Below are 17,902 nucleotides of genomic sequence, written 5' to 3' on the forward strand. Positions count from 1 at the left end.
GAGTGTCCGTGCCCATGGGGACGCGGGCAGGCGCTGGGTGCCCGCAGCACGCGGGGCTGGGGGCTCATCCCGGGCTCTGTGTGCCCCTAGAGAGCCGTGCCAGCGCCGTGACGGACTTCCGCGTGGTGGAGACTGGACCGACCTTCCTACGGCTTGCCTGGCAGCCTGGACCCGAGCCCCCTCAGGGCTACAGCCTCAGCTATGCCGTGCAAGGTGAGGGGACAGTGCTGCCTGCATGGCCTGCGTTTGGGCAGCCCCTGGGCCGGGCAGGACGTGGCAGGGGGCTGCATGGCAGGGTGCATGCACGGGGTGGGGGGGCGGTTGAATGCACGGGGGTTGATGCAGGGCTGCATGCCGAGAGCACCGCGGGTGTGTGCGCGGCTGCCTTCACCGTGGTGGCCGGTGCTCGGGCTGCGGGGCACACGTGCGTGCAGAGGCATGGAGGTGGGATGTGTGTTCCTACACCCGGAGGCTTTGGTGTGCAGGGCTCGGGGAGGGTGTGTGTGCACGTATGGTAGCCAGCGGCCCGGTGGTGCCCCCGCCCGGGGCTGATAGCGCAGGCTTACGTGTGCCCCCACGGTTGCCGCATGTGGGGGGCGGGCGGCAGACCCCCATCCCGGGCAGGCGCTGGGATGGAGCCGCACACCTGGCAGCCCCTCCCTGTCCCCGGGCGCTCCGGGGGGTGCCCCTGCCCTGGCCGCCTTCCCAGCCTCACCCCACGCTCCCCACCCCTGGCACCGCCTGGCATCCCCGGGGCAGGGTGCCGGCCCGCGGACACCCCTTCCCTGCCGGACCCGGCTTATGCCGTGCCCCTGCGCCCACCCGCACCCCTCCGCCTCCCCCCCAGGAGCAGCACAGGGGGAGGAGAAGAGCCTGGGGGCCAGTGCGCAGTCGGCCACACTGAGCAACCTGCGCCCCGACACCGAGTACGTGGTGACGCTCCGTCCCCGCTACGCGCAGCAGCCTGCTGTCCCCGCCACCCTCACCGCCCGCACACGTAAGCACCACCGTGCCCGGCCCTGGGCTCAGCCGGGGACAGGGATGAGTTCCCAGCACAGGGATGCTCCTCCAGTCACCGTGCCCCATGGGGATTGGGCTGCCTGACCCATTGCTGCCTGAGGGGGGGAGCTGGGGTGGGGATGCAGGTGAGCACGACTACAAGGGGATGCTCCCAGCCCCAAAAAGTGCTCCCGGAGGGGATACAGCACCGTGTGCTCTCCCAGCTCCTTCGTAGCCTTATGGGAGTGTTTCCGCTGGAGATTTCCCCACGTGACGTAAAAATGTCGACTGAAAAAATGCAGGGGTTTTTTTTTTTTCTTTTTTTTTTTTTTTTTTTTACAAATTCAAGCACCCCGCTCTTTGGGAGGAAAGCATGCTTTCTGCGAGGGTGGTGGAAATCATTGCGGGGCAGGAGCAGGGGTGAGGCCCCAGGGCAACACCTTTACAAGCCTCAAATTTTGGCAAACCGATTCCTTCAGCTGCCCCAGGCAGCCTTAACCCGCAGAAAGTATTTAAGGCATTAAGAGGAAGGCGTTTGAGCTCCAGTTTGCTGGAGCGGGGGTGCTTTGAAGGAGCCGCCTGGGCGCGGGCTGCACTCGGTGACCTCAGCGCGGTTCGGCATCCATGAGCAGGGGCAAGGGGGCTTTTCCTCCCAGAGTAGGTGGGTTTGCAGGCGAAGGTGCTTCCCCCTGCCCCGCGCTCAACGCGGGGGATGCAACGTGCACCTCTCGCCCGCAGGACGCCCGGTGGGTGTGCAGCATTTGGCCGTCCACAACGTCTCGGCGCAGAGCGTGCTGCTGGCCTGGCAGCCCGTCGGTGGTGCCACTGGCTACCGGCTCTCCTGGGCGACCCTCACAGGTAGGTGTCCGTCTCTGAGCTTACTCCCCTTCTGCTGGCGGCCCTAGGGAGGAGGGATGGAAGGGGGATGTTGGCACGCACTGCACGGACCCCCCCCAAGGGACTGCTGCGCCGGCTCTTGCAGGGCAGGACAGGCACAGGGTGGACCTGGATGCCGGGCGGACATCACATGCGCTGGGGGGGCTGCAGCCCAACACTGACTACGTGGTGACAGTGGCCCCGCTCTTCGGGCAGCTGGAGGGGCCCACGGCCACTGTGCGACAGAGGACAGGTAGGTGGTGGGTACGGGTGATGCCATCCTGCCTCTACCCCTGTTGCCATAGGGTGGGGTGGGGACCATCCCCCACGGCCCCACACCACGATGATGCTCCCCACCCTGCCGTGTGCGGGGGCTGGGGATGCGCCGGGTGGGGGGTGGCCAGTGGCAGAGCAGCACGGGTCAGCCTGGCCCACGGGGGTCCCTCTTGCAGAGGCGGGCACGGAGCAGACGCTGCGGACCAACATCCTGGGCCCCACTTCCATCCAAGTGCTCTGGACTGGCGCTCGCGATGCCCGTGGCTACCGCCTGGAGTGGAAGAGAGCCACAGGTGGGCTTGGGGTGCCCGGTCACCCCTGTAGACCCCCTGTGCCAGCAGATGGCAGTGACCCTCCTCTCCCTGCAGGACCAGAGCCCCCCAGGACGGTGTCGCTCCCCAGCAGTGCCAACACCTACCAGCTGACGGGGCTGCAGCCGGGCACCGAGTACCGCATCACCCTCTACACGCTCTACGATGGTGGGGAGGTGGCCACCCCCGTCACCACCTTCCAGACAGGTGAGTGACTGCTGTGGGTCCCCTGGGTTATCCCTCACCCTTCTAAGCCATTGGGACGGGGGAACATCCCATGTGGCGTCGCTCACCCTGGGCCATGAGACCCCGCATCAGAGCCCAAGGTGAGGATGGGGACTGTGCTGTCCTGGCTGTGTGGCTCCAGCTGTGCCTCACCATGTCCCCTCGCAGGGGTGGAGGCACCCGTGGGTGCCGTGTCGGACCTGCGGCTCGTTGAGGAGTCGGGCCGGCGAGTGCGGCTGGGCTGGACTGGCGTCCCCGGTGCCACCGAGTACAAAGTGGTGGTGCGCAACAACCAGGGTGAGTCTGCGGTGGGGGCACAGGCAGCACCCGGGGGACCCCGGCCAACCAGCGCTGAGGGTCCGTGGGCACCTTATTCTGGCAGATGGCACGGAGAGGACGAGGCGCGTCCCGGGCAGTCAGACGGGGCTGGAGCTGGGTGACCTCCGGGAGGGCATCGCTTACCTGGTGCGTGTCTCAGCGCTGGTGGGCGGCCGGGAGGGCAGTGCCGCCACCCTCACCATCCACCTCAGTAAGTCCACGCCAGGGTTTGGCACCGGGAGTCCCAGAACTGTGTTTCCCCCCTGGCATGCATTTCTCCTCTGTCCCCCTGCAAGCCCTCAGGGTGCTGGGGCGGCCGCGGGGCCCCTCTGGGCACCCCGAGGTGACACGGTGGTGCTGTGTGGCGGTGCAGAGTACCCAGCGGTGGGCAGCATCTCGGAGCTGCGGGTGACAGAGGCCGGTCCCAGCCAGCTGCGGGTCACCTGGAGAGGGCTGCCAGGTGCCGGGGGCTACCTGCTGACCTGGCGAAGCAGCGACGGTGAGTGTGGGGACCACGGGGTGCAGGGGCGGCAGAGGTGGAGCCCTTCCCATCCCGGCCATCTGTCCTAGGTGTGGAGCAATCCCGCTTCCTCCCCGCTGACCCCACCGCCTTCACCATCGAGGGGCTGCGCCCTGGCATCGTCTACACCGTCAGTGTCTCGGCCATTGTGGATGGACGCGAGGGCAGCCCTGTCACCACCACAGGGCGGACAGGTGAGGCGTCCCCCTGCCTGTCACTGCTGGCTGGTGCTGCTTGCTGTGAGCCCAGGTGACAGTGGCTCTCTCGCTGTCACAGCACCCGAGCAGGTGGGGACAGTGTCCCGGCTGGAGGTGCAGGCGTCCAGGAGCAACGTCGCCCGTGTCACCTGGGTCGGTGTGCCGGGAGCCACCGCCTACCGCGTGGTGTGGAGCCGCAGGGACGGTACTGTGGGACGGGGATGGGGATGGGGGCGGGCTACGAGGGCAGCGGTGTGGGGAGCTGACGCCGTGGTCCTTGGCAGGGGGTTCGGAGAACAGCCGGCGGGTTCCCGGCCACACCAGCTCCTTCGACATCCCCGACCTGGAGGGAGGCGTCTCCTACACCGTGAAGGTGACAGCGCTCATCGGCAACCGGGAGGGCAACCCCGTCTCCATCATCGTCACCACCCGTGAGTGCTGGGGCTGGGGGGAAGCACTCTGGGGTGGCACCGGGCGCCTCTGCCCCTAACGCTTGCCCCTCTGCCCTGCAGCGGAGGCAGCCCCGCTGCCCCCCGTCAGCAGCTTCCAGGTGACAGAGGCCTCGGAGCATCGCCTGCGCCTGGCCTGGGTGCCAGCGGCTGGCAGCGCCGGGTACCGCCTGGTCTGGCGCCTGGCTGAGGGTGAGTGTGGCCGGCCAGCACCCCTGCATCCCCGCCAGCCCCCGCACAGCACCCCCTCACCCCTCTCTCCCCCCGGACAGGGGGTCCCCAGCGCAGCCAGCAGCTCCCGGCCACCGCCAGCTCCTACGACCTGGGGGGGCTGGAGCCCGGCCGGCGCTACCACATCAGCATCACCAGCCTGGCTGGTGGCCGGGAGAGCGAGCCAGCCACCATCACTGCCATCACCGGTAAGGGACTGCACGGGGCCAAGGGGGCAGCGGAGCCCCGGCGCAGGGCTGGAGCCCAGAGGAGCACCCGGGGACTGGGCTGTCCCAGCGTTGGGCTGAGGTGGGAGGGGGGTGGGGTGATGGGTGGGGAGCTGGGAGTGGGATGGGGGATGCCCCTTAGAGTCAGGACACCCTTTCCTCCTCCTCGGCAGCTGCCCCGGCCCGTGTCACCAGCCTGCAGGTGACAGAGGTGCAGAGAGACTCGGTGACACTCACCTGGACCCCTGTCCCTGGCGCCTCCGGCTACGTCCTCTCTTGGAGCCCCGCTGCAGGTGAGATGGGTGGGTGGCCTCAGGACAGGGGGCAGTGTCCCGGCGGGTGCTTGCCATCCCCCCTGACTCTGTGACCTGGGCGGCAGCCGGTGGGGAGACGAGGCGGATGCTGCCCGGCGCTGCCAGCTCCCAGCAAGTCTCCGGGCTGCGCCTGGGCCAGCGCTACACCTTCACCCTCCGCCCGCTCCTGGGGAGCGCGCCAGGTGCCGAGACCTCCATCAGCGAGCGCACAGGTACGGCAGGGTCACTACGGGGCCAGGCTGGGCTTGTCTCCACTCTGGTGGTGGATTCACCCCTTCCCTGCCCGCAGTCTGCAGGGACGCCCGCGGTGACATCGTCTTCCTGGTGCATGGCACCCGCGACAGCTCCTCCGGTGCTGATGCCGTCCGCACCCTCCTCTCCAACACCGTGTCCGCCCTGGGGCGCCTGGGCCCTGAGGGCACCCAGGTAGGGGGCTGCCCCGGTGGCGGGGGGCCCGGGAGGGGCCGGGCAGCGGTGCCCATTGCTGCCTTGTACCCTCGCAGGTGGCTCTGGCCACGTACAGCTACCGCAGCCTGCCCTGGCTGCTCCTCAACCGCTCCAGCGACCTGCCTGTCGTGCTGGAGCAGATCCGCACCATGCGCTACGAGGAGCCCAGCGGCAACGCCATCGGTGAGGGGCGGCTCTGGGAGCCGGGGCAGTGGCTGGTGGGATCCTGCTGACCGTCCCCCTCCTCCTTCTCCCTCCCTAGGGGCAGCCATCACCTTTGCCAGGACCTACTTGCTGAGCCCCGGTGCGGGGCGCCGGCCCGGTGTGCCGGCGGTGCTGGTGGTCCTGGCCGACGGTCCCTCTGGGGATGATGCCATCGCTGCGGCCAGTGACATCAAGGCTGGGGGTGAGGATGGACGGGGTCCCAGCAGGGAGTGTGGGGAGTTCTATGGGGTGCTGAGGGTGTTCTCGACTCAGGGGTCCAGGTGCTGGCCGTGGGCTTGGAGGGGGCGGACCAGGAGCAGCTCCGGCGCGTGGTCACCGGTGAAGACCCTCGGTACATCTATCGTGATGGTGGTGCCCTGGCAGAGCTGGAGGGAGAGCTGACCGACGACCTCTGCACCATCATCTCCACCAGGGTAAGGGGCCAGGGTGCCCTGGGGGGTGCAGGGGGGAGCAGCCCTGTGGGGGCAGGGGGCTTCTCCTACCCCTGGGTTCACACAGGCTGCTCGTTTCTTGCTAGCCGGAGCCGGAGCCGAAGCCGAAGCCCTGCACTGTGCAGTGCCCCAAGGTGAGCATCTCCATGCTGTGCCATGCCGTGCTGTGCCACGGGGGCTCAGCGTGGATCAGGGACCCCCCAGCTTGCCAATAGCAGCAGCGCAGGGGGGAGCCGAGCATGGGGGTGCAGCCCCTAACCCCTTCCCTCTGTCCCCTTGCAGGGCGAGAAGGGAGACCGCGGCGAGGCAGTGAGTGCTTTGGTGTCCCATCCCCAGCCGTTGGCTCTGGCGGAGGGGCTGCCTACCCCAAACTGATGATGCCAGCCCACAGGGGATGCTCACTGCTGGCTTTATCTCCGCAGGGACCGCAAGGACGCATGGGGCCACCGGGCCCCCCTGGCGAGCCGGTAATATCCTTATTAGGGGGGGAGGGAGATGGGGGGCAGCTCCGTGGTGGGGGGCAGGGACGTGGTCCCTGTGTCCCCTTGTCCTTCTGGCAGGTGGGTCTGGGCCAGGCACCTGTCCAGCCCTTGCCACAGGGGCAGGCAGGGAACATGCCTTGGCCACCACCTGCCACCCAGCAGCTCATCCTCTCCATTGTCCCTCCAGGGCCGCCATGGGCTGCCTGGCCCTCCGGGACCCCCAGGGCCACAGGGTCTGCCAGCAGAGAGCGTCGAGCGGCCAGGCAAGAAGGGGAACAGGGTGAGTACCTGCGACCCCCTCACCCGGGCACCCCAGCGTCCCTGGGCACAGTGACCTGACCCCGCGGGGCCTCTCTCTGCCCCTCGTCCCTCTCTTCTCCACCTCCTCGCCCAGGCTGGAGGAGGGATCCCCTTGGAGAGCCCCGGTCCAGCCCCACACTGCTCCTTCACGCCCCGGCTCAGCACGCAGGGGAAAGGCATCCCGGGACCCAGCTCTGTCACAGGGCTGTCCTGGGCTCCCAGTGCTGGGATCAGCAGCGCCTGGGGCACTGGGGGAGTCTGGCAGTGCCCCAGTGCTGGCATGATGCTCCTCTCTCCCACAGGGCTTCCCCGGAGCCGATGGGACACCAGGAAGCCCTGGCCGCCCCGGGAACCCCGGATTACCTGGCCAGCCAGTGAGTAGCGGTGTCCCTTGGGTTTGCTGCTGAACGGTGGGCTTTTCCCATTGCCCTGCCCAGTCCCTGAGCCGGCTTCTGCCAAACCTTTCCCTGTGCTGAGCGTCTCTGTAGCTGGCAGGGTGACTGCTGTCCCCTGTGTGTGTCCCAGGCCAAGTGTACTGGGCAGGGACTGTCCATCCCTGCCTTACCTGGAATCCCCATCCCATCCCATCCCATCCTATCCCATCCCATCCCATCCCATCCATGCTCCCCCGGCTGGCAGGGACCCGCATTCACCTCCTGAGCTGTTGTTTTCCAGGGCACCCAGGGCATCCCTGGCCCCCGAGGAGATCCCGTGAGTATGGCCCCATCCCTCCCCAGCCCCACTCCCCCTCATGTGCCCCTACCTCCCTCACTCTTGTCTTTCCAGGGGATGCGGGGGCCGATGGGGCTTTCTGGCCCGAAGGGGGAGAAAGGCGAGCCGGTAGGTAACGGGCATGGGGCTGCCCCAGGGGGGTCCCTGGGGAGCAGCGGGGACCCTGGCGGGTACATCTCAGCCCCTGGCATCTCCTGGTACCTGGTGTCTGGGTGACCCCAGGGTCTCCCTGCCGGGTCCACGGCACTGTGACCCCTGTCCTGCACTGGGGACACAACAGGACACATGGGGACACTGACTTTTTCTCCCCTTCCTCATCCAGGGAGAGCCCAGGGTGATCGTGGATGGACAGGGGCTGCCAGGCAGGAAAGGGGAGCCGGGCACGCCGGTAGGTCTGGGAGTCACGATACCAAGGGGTCTCTGCCACCACCCCCAGCCCGTGCCACGGCCCCAGCCAACGGAGCATCTCTGTCCTCCAGGGCAGTACCGGCCCCCCTGGGAGCCCTGGCCCACAGGGGCCCTTTGGTGACCCAGGCCCCCCTGGACCTGTGGGGCCACCAGGACCTCCAGGAGAGTTTGTGAAGGTATGTTCCCCCCGGTGCTGCACGGGGACAGCTGGGGGGTTGTGTGGACAAGTGGATGGAGGAACAGCCAGCAGCTTGAAGCTTCTCCCCCACGCACACCTCCTGGTCCTGCCCATGGGCTGTGTCCCCCGTATAGATGTGCGTGAGCTGTTGCTGACGCTGAGGACTGTGGGGAGAGGGACGTGGCATGCGCGTGCCCTGATACCACTGGTGATGGGCTCTCTCTAGCATGTTCCTCTTCCGTTTGAGGGGGGCATGGAAAGAGCCCAGACCTGCCCTTGCTTTTTTTTAACCCTCACAGGGGGAGAAGGGTGACCGAGGGGAAAGGGTGAGTAGCTTCGCATTTCCCTGGCTCCTCTGCCCTCCTGGACAGAGGTCCCCTAGGTGCCCGAGGGCACTGTAGCCCCCCCCAGGGTGCTGGGAAGGACTGAGCCCCACTGGGGCCGTCACACAGGAGCTGACCCCTGTCTCTGCAGGGCCCCCCTGGACTCGTGGATGGGGCAGCGCCTCGAGGGGAGCCCGGCCCCCCGGTGAGTTCAGCCCCTAGGCCAGCGGGGATGGTGGAGGGGAGCAGGGCCATGGCAGCCGTGTGTCCCTGGGGCTGAGCTGCATCCCCAGGGGCTGAGCTGTGCTCTCTTGCAGGGGCTGCCTGGGGACCCCGGGCCCCGGGGACCTGCTGGGCCCCCTGGCCTGAAGGGAGAGAAGGTAAGGGGGCAGTGGGGATGCTCCGTGCTGGGGCTGGACCCAGCACCGCTCTCCAGCAGGGATGTCCATCCCTATCTCATGGACATCCCCATCTCACGGGCATGGCTGTCACCTTTCCTAATCCCCAGGGCGATGGCAAAGAAGGTTTCCCAGGGCCACCCGGCCGCCCCGGGGACCCAGGAGACCGGGTGAGTTTCCCAAGAGAAGGTAAGGCGAGCAGGAGCCGGCTGAGCCGTCGAGCTGAGCCCTGAGGGCACACCATAGGGCTCCCACTCTGGACAGCTTAGGCATTTGCCCTGCCATGCTGGAGGTGACATCTTCTCCGTCCTCCTTTGCAGGGCCCTCGGGGACCACCGGGGGAGCAAGGCAGGAAGGTGAGTGGTGCGGGGACCGAAGGGATGCTCTCGCCTTGCCTTTGGCGGGGACAAAAGGGTCTGGGTGCTGTGCTGGCCCCTGTGGGTCTTGCTGCCCCTGACCCCATCCTCATTCTGTGCCAGGGAGACCGTGGGGTGCCAGGAGAGCTGGGAGACACAGGCGAGAAGGTGAGACAGTGCCAGAGTGGGACCGTGACATTTGGCAGCATCAGTGGGTGCTGGTGTCCCTGCGGCCCCGTGGTGGCTGTGCCCGGGGGTCACTGTCAGAGCCCAGTGGTCTTGGATGGGGTTCAGGGCTCTGGGACAGGGTGCAGTGTGGTGTGGAGGGAGGAAGGCTCCCTGAAACCCTCCTCTGCTTTGCTCTGCAGGGGGACCGTGGCGTGCCGGGCCCCGAGGGCGAGAAGGTAGGTGTGCTGGGGCGACCATGGCCATGCCAGGGTGATGCCTGCCCTGCGCTGGAGCAGCCACCCTGGCACGGGGTGGGAGAATGCCCCTGACACCTTCCTCTTCCTCCCCTCCTGCAGGGCGAGGCAGGGGCCCCAGGGCGCCCGGGGCCATCGGGCAGAGAGGTGAGTTGAGGCAGTGGCCGCGGTGCTATGGACTCGGCACCCCAGGAGCAGGGGGCTGCCATGCCCTGGGTGCGCGTCCCCAGGCACCGCCAGCCCCCTGAGGTCTCTCCTCTCGGCACAGGGAGCTCCGGGACCAGCCGGACCCCCAGGGGAGAAGGTAAGGGTGAAGCGGGATCCCGGCAGGCTGGTGAGGGGCTGCTGGGGAAGGGGCTGGCAATGACACCCGTCTCTCTGCAGGGCGATCCGGGACCACCTGGCAAGCCGGTAAGTGATGCTGCCCGGCAGGTCCTTCTCTGCCTGCCCCAGCCCTGGAACAGGGAGCCGTGGGCAGTGCCCAGCACCATCCCCTCTGCTTCTCCCCCAGGCTCCCAGCGTGGCTGGTGTTGGAGAGAAGGTAACCCTGCTCTGGCTGTGCCCCCCGGCTCTGCGCTGGCACCCCTTGGGGCACGGCCATGGGCTGGGGTGGGGGGACAGCACAGCTGGGCATCAACCTGAGGGGATGCCTGTGCTGGCCCCCAGACCTGGCTGTCCCCAGGTGCAGGGGGGTGATGGGGGGTGGTTTTGAGGGGGCTGATGGTGCCATTTCGTCTGCTCCAGGGTGACAGAGGCTTCCCAGGGCCAGAAGGACCTCCTGGCCCCAAGGGTGACACGGGAGACAAAGGGGCCCGTGTGAGTACTGCCAGGGTACAGGGGGCACAAGGGGCATGGCACAGTCCCTCCCCGGGGCTCACGGTGCCCGTGCTGTTGCTCCAAGCTGTGTCCCTTCGTGTCTAGGGTGCCCCTGGCCTGAGCATCCCGGGGCCAGCCGGTCCCAAAGGCGAGCAGGGCGACCGGGTGAGTCTGGGTGTGCTCTGGGGCTGGCCAGGCTCTCCCCCGGGGGCACCGGATCACGGCCCCAGTCCCTCCCCTGGCACGGGGTCACCCTGTTCCCCATTGACACGTCCTCTCCCTCTCCAACAACCAGGGCATCGTCGGCCTCACGGGCAGGAGCGGCCCAAAGGTAATGTCACTGCAGGAGGCATTGCCCCTCCATCCATCCATCCATCTATCCATCCATCCATCCATCCGTTGGGGTCTGGAGGGGCTGTCCCCACAGGCTGTGCTGCAATGCCACTCCGAGGAGCGGAGGGTGCCATGCTGAGCCCCTTCTCCCCTCCAGCAGTCCGCACGCTGCCCTGACTCGTTGCCCCTTTCCCTCCCTGCCTAGGGTGACCCGGGGGAGCCGGGGGAGAAGGGGGAGCCAGGCCGAGCGGGCACCCCCGGGCAGACCGGGCTGCGTGGCAAGGAGGTAGAGTGGGGCGAGGGGGGTGGCGGGACCAGGAGCCCTGGGGCACCATGGCCCCGAGGAGGTGGGGGGCTGGTGGGGAGCAGGGGGATGCCGGTGACTTGTGCTTTTGTCCCCTTGGCCGGTGCCCGCTGACCTGTGCCGCAGGGAGAACGTGGAGAGAAGGGTGATGAAGGCACCCCGGTAAGTGAGGATCCCTCAGGACCACCTCCCCCTCCCTATTGCCCCCCCCGCTCACCCCCTCTCTCCCCACAGGGTGAAGCAGGTCTGCCTGGCAAACCCGGAGACAGGGGTCCCCGGGTAAGTGCGGGGCTGGTGGGCACCCTGGGGCAGGTGAGATGCCCAGTGGCCTCGGGGTGGCTCCCGCTAATGCCCACCCTCCCTTTGCCCTCCACCCAGGGCCTCCCTGGCTACCGCGGCCCCTCCGGGGAGAAGGGTGACTCGGGGGACCCAGGTCCCGAAGGCAGGAACGTGAGTACCACCTCGTGTGCTCCCACTGCCCCGTGGGCACCCGGCACCTCGTGCACCCCATTGCCACGCACCCACCCTTACCCCAGGGGTACCCTCCACCCTACGGGACCCACCACCCCATGTGTCCCCTCCTCCCCTCACCCTGTTCCTCTTTCCCCTAGGGCAGCCCCGGAGCACCAGGGAGCAAAGGTGACCGTGGGGAGCCGGTGAGTGACGTGGGGCCACGTGCCTGGCCCCCACCCTGGACCCAGACCCACCCTCCCCGGGGCCATGCCAGCTCCCCTTAACCCGCTTCCCTCACCCTTCTTTCAGGGGCCTCCCGGACCCCCAGGACGAACTGTAAGCTCTGCCCCCACCCCTCTCCCTGCCCGCGGGCTGGTGCCCAGCTCCCTGTGCTCTGACAGCCCCTCTCTGCCCCCCAGGTCGATGTGGGGCTTGGAGGAGTTGGGGAGAAGGGCGAGAAGGTAACGAGTGGGTCCCCTGGGATGCTGGTGGTGGGGTGCCCACGGGCTGATGCTCCTGCCCAGTGCCGGGAGCAAGATGCCAGGGTGGGAGGTCCTTGTAGGACTGAGGTCCTCGAAGGAGCCAGCATGCTCCTGTCTCCCCAGCCCCAGGGGGATCCCACAGCAGTACCCCATGCTCTGGGTGTTCTGCTTTTACGAGCCGGCTCGGGGCAGTTTTGGCCGCGGGCTGTGCTCCACGCTGGATGGCATTGTGGTCCCCAGCCGTGGCTCAGCTGGCTCCTGGCTCAGCAGCGCTGCTCATTGCATTCTTCTGCGACCACTATCTGGCTACCCGGGAGCTGCGTTGAGCCCAGCAACCACTTTTTTTTCAGCCTGTGCCTCTATTTTGAGATCTTTGCTATTATCCCGCCCTTAAACCATGCAGCATAAGCAGAGGTGCTCAGCAGGGGCTCTGGCACGGGCTCGGCACAGGCGTCGGTGCTGGCGGTGGGGCAGTGCTCTCTAACCACATGCCCTTCCCTGGCAGGGGGACCCTGGGGACCCTGGTGAGGACGGCGCGAAGGGCGCTCGGGGTGATGTTGGCTCCCCCGGCCTGCCCGGAGAGAGGGTAAGTGCCGGGTCTCTGGTGCGGGAGGCGCTGGGACAGCAAGATGGGTGATGTTCTGCAGGAGAGCCGGGGGTCCTGGTGTGCAGGGGGTGTTGGGCGAGCACCCAGGACACCCTCTTTTTCCCCCATGCCCCACTGATGAGCGTGTCTCTCTCTTGCAGGGTGTGGAGGGCCCCCGCGGCCCCCCTGGTGCACGGGTGAGTGCCCCCGTCCCCACGGATGTCTGAGTTGGGGGTCCGCACCCTGCTCAGCCGCTGTTCAGGGGGCACAACACTCACTCCTCTTCCCATCCCGCAGGGTGACCCCGGGGACCGAGGCCTGCCGGGAGAGAAGGTGAGGGGGCTGGGGGCTGCAGGCTGCCCCATGGCACCCCCGTTGTGCCCCATGGCTCCAGCCCTTCTGCCCTGCTCTCTTACAGGGGGACCGTGGCCCACCGGGGCTGGATGGCCGCAACGGGCTGGAAGGCAAGCCCGGACCCCCGGGCCCCACGGGGCTGCGGGTGAGTGTGGTCCAGGGTGGGGGGCATGGCCATCCCCAAGCACCAGTGGGGGCTGCAGGACAGAGGGGTGATGGGATGGGAAGAGCATCCCCCTCGGACACCATCTGCTCCAGGCTGGGGATGCTCATGGCGGGGTGGGGGGCATGTGGCAGGGCAGGGGTGTCCCTGCCCTCACCTCCTTTTTGTTTGCAGGGGGACCCAGGGAAGCAGGGGGACCCCGGCCGGGATGTAAGTACCTCCGGCGGGGGAGGATTTGGGTTGTGCTCCTGCTGGGGCCGATGTCCTGTCCCACGCTCCTTGGTCCGGGGCAGCGCAGCAGGACCATCCCCTGTCCCCAGCAGGATGCCACCCACTCGGTCCCTTCTCCCAGAGCCGGCTGAGGGACACAGGTGCCCTGCCGCCCTGTGCTCCCCCCATCTCCTTTCCCTGCAGGGGCTGCCCGGGCTGCGTGGGGAGCAGGGACCGCCTGGCACTGTGGGACCCCTGGGACCACCCGGTGTCCCTGTAAGTACCAGCCACCCTGTGCCCTGGGGGACACGTCCTGCCCTCTGCGGTTGGTCCCAGCTGTGTCCATCTGTGGGGGCTCATCCCGTGCCCAGCTCCTGCTTCCCTGCACCCTGAGACCTGGGGACCCCTGGCTGCTGGTGCCGGGGGGAGCACCAGGGGGGCTCTCTCACTGCTTCTGCTTCTGCTTCCTCGCAGGGCAAACCCGGTGACGATGGCAAACCTGGCCTCAACGGCAAAAACGTGAGTTAGGGGAGCAGGGCTTGGCTTTGGGGCTCACCTGGGGTTCCTGAGGGCCAGTGACCCCAGTACAGCATAAAGGCAAGGAGGGGATGTGGCAAAGCGCCCCCATGCTCTGAGCCATGCCCCTGGTGCCTGTCCCCGTCCCATGCGGTGCCCATGCCAGGGTGGTTGAGTTGGGCGGTGACTGGTGGCCTGTGTCCCCAGGGAGAAGATGGGACGCCAGGAGAGGATGGGAGAAAGGTAAGGAGCCAAGCCCCGGGTGGTCCCTGTAAGGTCCCTGCATGGTCCCCATGTGGCCCCAACCTTGTCCTCATGTGGCCCCAACCTTGTCCTCATGTGGCCCCATATGCTCAGGTCCAGGAGCATCATTTTGGGGCATGTGGATGGGGCAGCATCCTTCTAACTCCTTTCCCTCCTGGTTAGGGAGACAAAGGTGACGCGGGACCCCCTGGCAGAGATGTGAGTACCTCCCCCCAGAGCAGCACGGCGATGGGGGGTGCTGGGTACCTGCCCCCACCGGGGACAGATCTGGTCACCCAGCTCCTGAGGGTGACACTGCTCTCTTGGCAGGGCCGCAGTGGTGCCAAGGGCGAGCCGGGAGACAGAGGTGTGCCAGGACCCCTCGGGCCCCCTGGCCTCCCCGGTGTCCCGGGGCAGGTTGGCCCCCCAGGCCAGGTGTGTAGTCCTTGAGCCCACGATGCCACCCAGCACCGGACCCTGGAGTCTGGGCTGCCATGGGGTAGGCAGGACCCCTGCCCATGGCTCCCTCAGCTCACTGCCTGCTGTGCATGGGTGCCGGGTGCCATTCTGTCCCCTCTGTGTTTTCCAGGGCTCACCAGGCCTCCGTGGGGTGGCTGGACCAAAGGTAGGTGTGCTCCTACCCCCAACCCCCCCAAGGCAAAGGTCTGGGGGACCCCATGACAGAGGGGATGAGTCCTGGGTGGGACTCCGTGCCCAAGGCTGGCAGGGCTGGACCCTGGTGCTGGAGTCGGTGCCGAGTAGCCTTGCTCTGCCCTCCTTGATGCTTTTTCTGTGTTTCAGGGGGATCCAGGGGAGCCTGGACTGCAAGGGGAGCCAGTGAGTACCCAGCACTGAGCCTGACAAGCTGCAAGGACCCCAGGGCGGTGGCAATCACAGCCCCTGCCCAGGCAGCACCAGCAGCGTTAACTCTGAAACCTACTTAGGGCAGCATCAGCTCTGCTCACCTCAGCTACTGCACCTCTGTACGTCTTTTCATTCCCTCTTTCTCTGCAAACCTAGGGGCGACCTGGCAACCCTGGAGCGCGCGGAGACCCCGGGACTGCAGTGGTGAGTCCCCCCCAGTCTGCTGGTGGGACTTCAGCTCCAGGGGACTGAGAACCCCTACAGCCCCCATGGTGGGAGCAGGCCAACACCCTCTTTGTTTTTAATGTTTTTTTTTTTTTATTGCAGAACATTGAACGTAGCCTGGAAGCCCTTGGCATCAAGGTATGTAGACCTTGCCTGTCGGGCTGGGGGCTGTTCCTGCCCCACGACAGCAGGAAGGGGGACACGGGAGGTCGTGGGAGACCTGAGCAACCTGGGACGGGTTCGCAGAGCCATCGGGTGCTGCTGTGGTGGGGTTGCACTGACCCCTGACCGGTGCCTCTCTCCTCCCTCCCAGGTTTCATCCCTGAAGGAGCTCACGGGTGCCTACGACGGGAGCTCGGACTCATTTCTGCCGGTGTCTGAGCGGCTGCGGGGACAGAAGGGCAGCCGGGGGGAGCCGGGAGAAAGGGGGCCTCCGGGCAGAGAGGTGAGTGGTGCTGGGCTTGAAACCGTGCCCAAACACCCTGCCCTGCTCCCCCGAGTCTGGGCTGGCTGGGGGGGGCCGTGCAGCCGGCTCAGCCCTGGGATGCTCGGGGAGGGCTGCCAGCCCCTGGCGCAGGGCTAGCTCTGGCAGCACGGCATTATGTTTTGCAGGGCTCCTTGGGCTTCCCTGGTGAGCGAGGACCCAAAGGTGACAAGGGGGACCCGGGTGCCCCTGGCCCCCAGGGCCCCACGGGCCGTGCCGTGGGCGAGCGGGGTCCCGAGGGGCCGCCCGGGCAGCCGGGAGAGCCTGGCAAGCCGGGCATCCCCGGGGTGCCAGGCCGGGCCGGGGAGCTGGGGGAGGCCGGGCGGCCTGGCGAGAAGGTGAGTGTGTGCGGAGACGGGGGGTGAGGGCTGGGGGACCTGGTCCAGGGGCTTGGGGACAGCCCCCTGATGGCCACCGTGTTGTTTTCCCAGGGCGACCGGGGCGAGAAGGGTGACCGGGGCGAGCAGGTGAGCTGGGATGGGGACACGGTCCCCTCTGCTCCCGCTGTGCTGTGTTACCTCTTGCGGGGACGGGGGGCTCTCCGGGGGGCAGAGGGATGCCCTATGGGGGCCAGGAGCGGCCATACCAGGATGGCTCTGCTCCCCTGTGCCCTGCTGTCCCTTTGATGCTTGACCAATTTTTCTCCCCGCCCAGGGCAGGGATGGCTTGCCTGGCCCCCAGGGACCCCCAGGGCCCAAGGTAGGTGATGGCTGCTGCTGGGGACCATCCCCAAGGGATGCCAGCCTGCCCTTCTGGGGATGGATGACCATGTCCAGTCCCCTGGCATAGGGGCTGGGGGAGGGCTGTGACCCCTCGGGGGACCTTCGTGGGGTCCCCTGGGTGCCAGCCCTGACTGCTCCCTGCCCGCAGGCAGACGTGGTGGAGGGCAGCCTGATGGGCCTCCCAGGCGAGCGCGGCCCCATTGGACCCAAGGGAGCGAAGGTGCGTGGCCGGGCAGAAAGGAGTGGGGTGGCCAAGGCGAGCGAGCCAGGGACAATCTGATGAGCTGGGCTGGAACCGAGGACAGTGGCGGAGCAGGCGTCCCCAGGAGAGCAGCAAGGGCTGATGGCATCTATCTTCTCCCCCACACAGGGCGAGCCAGGAGCTGAGGGCGAGCGGGGACCCAAAGGAGATAAGGTCTGCGGTCGTACGTCTCCTGGTTCTGACGGGGCAGCCCCGTGGAGCAAAGCCTCGGGTGGAGGCACTGCTGGGGCCACCCCTCTTTGGGTGTCAGCAGACCCCGGGGGGACACGGGAAGGTCCCTGCCTGTCCTATGACCCTGCGCCTGTCCTCGTTGCAGGGTGAGGGTGGCCCCCGGGGCGAGCGAGGGGAGCCTGGCGAGAAGGGCAGGGACGGCGCCCCGGTGAGTACCTCACTGTCCCCCCGCCTGGCACTGACCCTGGCCCCTCGCCTGGCACTGACCCCGTCCCCCTCTCTTGCTCCAGGGCCTGCCGGGTGAGAGAGGGCTGGCCGGCCCCGAGGGGAAGCCGGTGAGTGGGGACATGGTGGGGGGATGTGGGCTGGGAGGGGGAGAAGGTCCTGTGGTCCCACACCAGCCACCACCAGCACTAGCAGGAACATTCACCTCGTTCACCTCCTTCCCCCCTCTGCAGGGTCTGCAGGGCTTTAGGGGGCCTCCCAGCCCCCCCCGTAAGTACCCTGGGCTGGGTACCACACACCGGGAATGGGGAGCATCCCTGGGGGGCAGTCAGGGCTGCCTGGGGGTGGTGGGCTCTCGCTCGCCTGCCAGCTCTGACGTGGTTCTTTGCAGGGCTTGCCAGGCTTCCCCGGCGTGCTGGGACGCCCGGTAGGTGTCTTTGTCCCCCCCCGTGTCACTCTGTCCCCCCACCTCAGCACGCAGCTGGGAGCTCCTGGCTGCAGGTGTTGGGTGAAGCCGTGGGGGTCACCCGTCTGGCTGGGTGGGTGCTTGGCCCGAGGCCCCTTGCTAGGAGCTGGACAGGCTTGTCCTCACTTGGCGTGGGTGCTTACCAGAGCTGCTGGCACTGTCTGCGTCTCCTCTCCCAGGGGGCACCCCATGCACCCACTGGGGGAAACCCATCCCTGCAGTGACCCCATCTCTTCCTCCCTTTAGGGCAGCCAGGGAGACCCAGGACCCCCCGGACCTCCGGTAAGGAGCCACCCCATGCTACGTGCAGGGGACTGTCATGGCAGGGGGACATCAGCTGGGGCAGATGTCCCCCCAGAGAGCAGGGAGGGGTGGCAATACTGGGACCGTGCTGACCTG

General features: G+C 67.6%; 1 protein-coding gene across 1 annotated transcript in view; it reads left to right on the forward strand.

The window, feature by feature from the left end:
- Positions 1 to 17,902, forward strand: part of COL7A1 (collagen type VII alpha 1 chain) — a 38,657-nt gene that overhangs the window by 10,201 nt on the left and 10,554 nt on the right. Inside the window, exons 14-87 of the mRNA XM_074603067.1 lie at positions 91 to 213; positions 848 to 997; positions 1,738 to 1,857; positions 1,982 to 2,128; positions 2,328 to 2,444; positions 2,520 to 2,669; positions 2,856 to 2,984; positions 3,070 to 3,216; positions 3,379 to 3,504; positions 3,576 to 3,719; positions 3,802 to 3,927; positions 4,007 to 4,153; positions 4,235 to 4,363; positions 4,444 to 4,590; positions 4,782 to 4,901; positions 4,988 to 5,134; positions 5,212 to 5,348; positions 5,426 to 5,552; positions 5,632 to 5,775; positions 5,847 to 6,007; positions 6,112 to 6,159; positions 6,308 to 6,334; positions 6,448 to 6,492; positions 6,695 to 6,787; positions 7,110 to 7,181; positions 7,483 to 7,518; positions 7,594 to 7,647; positions 7,862 to 7,927; positions 8,019 to 8,123; positions 8,425 to 8,451; positions 8,600 to 8,653; positions 8,766 to 8,828; positions 8,957 to 9,016; positions 9,167 to 9,202; positions 9,326 to 9,370; positions 9,571 to 9,606; positions 9,727 to 9,771; positions 9,893 to 9,928; positions 10,009 to 10,035; positions 10,136 to 10,165; positions 10,369 to 10,440; positions 10,546 to 10,605; positions 10,736 to 10,771; positions 10,979 to 11,059; positions 11,204 to 11,239; positions 11,312 to 11,356; positions 11,456 to 11,527; positions 11,689 to 11,733; positions 11,840 to 11,866; positions 11,950 to 11,991; positions 12,518 to 12,598; positions 12,760 to 12,795; positions 12,896 to 12,931; positions 13,017 to 13,097; positions 13,290 to 13,325; positions 13,530 to 13,601; positions 13,800 to 13,844; positions 14,049 to 14,084; positions 14,268 to 14,303; positions 14,415 to 14,519; positions 14,674 to 14,709; positions 14,886 to 14,921; positions 15,105 to 15,152; positions 15,276 to 15,311; positions 15,487 to 15,618; positions 15,786 to 15,995; positions 16,089 to 16,124; positions 16,312 to 16,356; positions 16,528 to 16,599; positions 16,750 to 16,794; positions 16,958 to 17,020; positions 17,103 to 17,147; positions 17,429 to 17,464; positions 17,750 to 17,785. Coding sequence (XP_074459168.1) covers positions 91 to 213; positions 848 to 997; positions 1,738 to 1,857; positions 1,982 to 2,128; positions 2,328 to 2,444; positions 2,520 to 2,669; positions 2,856 to 2,984; positions 3,070 to 3,216; positions 3,379 to 3,504; positions 3,576 to 3,719; positions 3,802 to 3,927; positions 4,007 to 4,153; positions 4,235 to 4,363; positions 4,444 to 4,590; positions 4,782 to 4,901; positions 4,988 to 5,134; positions 5,212 to 5,348; positions 5,426 to 5,552; positions 5,632 to 5,775; positions 5,847 to 6,007; positions 6,112 to 6,159; positions 6,308 to 6,334; positions 6,448 to 6,492; positions 6,695 to 6,787; positions 7,110 to 7,181; positions 7,483 to 7,518; positions 7,594 to 7,647; positions 7,862 to 7,927; positions 8,019 to 8,123; positions 8,425 to 8,451; positions 8,600 to 8,653; positions 8,766 to 8,828; positions 8,957 to 9,016; positions 9,167 to 9,202; positions 9,326 to 9,370; positions 9,571 to 9,606; positions 9,727 to 9,771; positions 9,893 to 9,928; positions 10,009 to 10,035; positions 10,136 to 10,165; positions 10,369 to 10,440; positions 10,546 to 10,605; positions 10,736 to 10,771; positions 10,979 to 11,059; positions 11,204 to 11,239; positions 11,312 to 11,356; positions 11,456 to 11,527; positions 11,689 to 11,733; positions 11,840 to 11,866; positions 11,950 to 11,991; positions 12,518 to 12,598; positions 12,760 to 12,795; positions 12,896 to 12,931; positions 13,017 to 13,097; positions 13,290 to 13,325; positions 13,530 to 13,601; positions 13,800 to 13,844; positions 14,049 to 14,084; positions 14,268 to 14,303; positions 14,415 to 14,519; positions 14,674 to 14,709; positions 14,886 to 14,921; positions 15,105 to 15,152; positions 15,276 to 15,311; positions 15,487 to 15,618; positions 15,786 to 15,995; positions 16,089 to 16,124; positions 16,312 to 16,356; positions 16,528 to 16,599; positions 16,750 to 16,794; positions 16,958 to 17,020; positions 17,103 to 17,147; positions 17,429 to 17,464; positions 17,750 to 17,785 — 5,699 coding nt within the window. The remainder of the gene's footprint in view (positions 1 to 90; positions 214 to 847; positions 998 to 1,737; positions 1,858 to 1,981; positions 2,129 to 2,327; positions 2,445 to 2,519; positions 2,670 to 2,855; positions 2,985 to 3,069; positions 3,217 to 3,378; positions 3,505 to 3,575; positions 3,720 to 3,801; positions 3,928 to 4,006; positions 4,154 to 4,234; positions 4,364 to 4,443; positions 4,591 to 4,781; positions 4,902 to 4,987; positions 5,135 to 5,211; positions 5,349 to 5,425; positions 5,553 to 5,631; positions 5,776 to 5,846; positions 6,008 to 6,111; positions 6,160 to 6,307; positions 6,335 to 6,447; positions 6,493 to 6,694; positions 6,788 to 7,109; positions 7,182 to 7,482; positions 7,519 to 7,593; positions 7,648 to 7,861; positions 7,928 to 8,018; positions 8,124 to 8,424; positions 8,452 to 8,599; positions 8,654 to 8,765; positions 8,829 to 8,956; positions 9,017 to 9,166; positions 9,203 to 9,325; positions 9,371 to 9,570; positions 9,607 to 9,726; positions 9,772 to 9,892; positions 9,929 to 10,008; positions 10,036 to 10,135; positions 10,166 to 10,368; positions 10,441 to 10,545; positions 10,606 to 10,735; positions 10,772 to 10,978; positions 11,060 to 11,203; positions 11,240 to 11,311; positions 11,357 to 11,455; positions 11,528 to 11,688; positions 11,734 to 11,839; positions 11,867 to 11,949; positions 11,992 to 12,517; positions 12,599 to 12,759; positions 12,796 to 12,895; positions 12,932 to 13,016; positions 13,098 to 13,289; positions 13,326 to 13,529; positions 13,602 to 13,799; positions 13,845 to 14,048; positions 14,085 to 14,267; positions 14,304 to 14,414; positions 14,520 to 14,673; positions 14,710 to 14,885; positions 14,922 to 15,104; positions 15,153 to 15,275; positions 15,312 to 15,486; positions 15,619 to 15,785; positions 15,996 to 16,088; positions 16,125 to 16,311; positions 16,357 to 16,527; positions 16,600 to 16,749; positions 16,795 to 16,957; positions 17,021 to 17,102; positions 17,148 to 17,428; positions 17,465 to 17,749; positions 17,786 to 17,902) is intronic.

Source organism: Larus michahellis, chromosome 10 (genome assembly GCF_964199755.1).
Source record: "Larus michahellis chromosome 10, bLarMic1.1, whole genome shotgun sequence".
NCBI lineage: Eukaryota > Metazoa > Chordata > Aves > Charadriiformes > Laridae > Larus > Larus michahellis.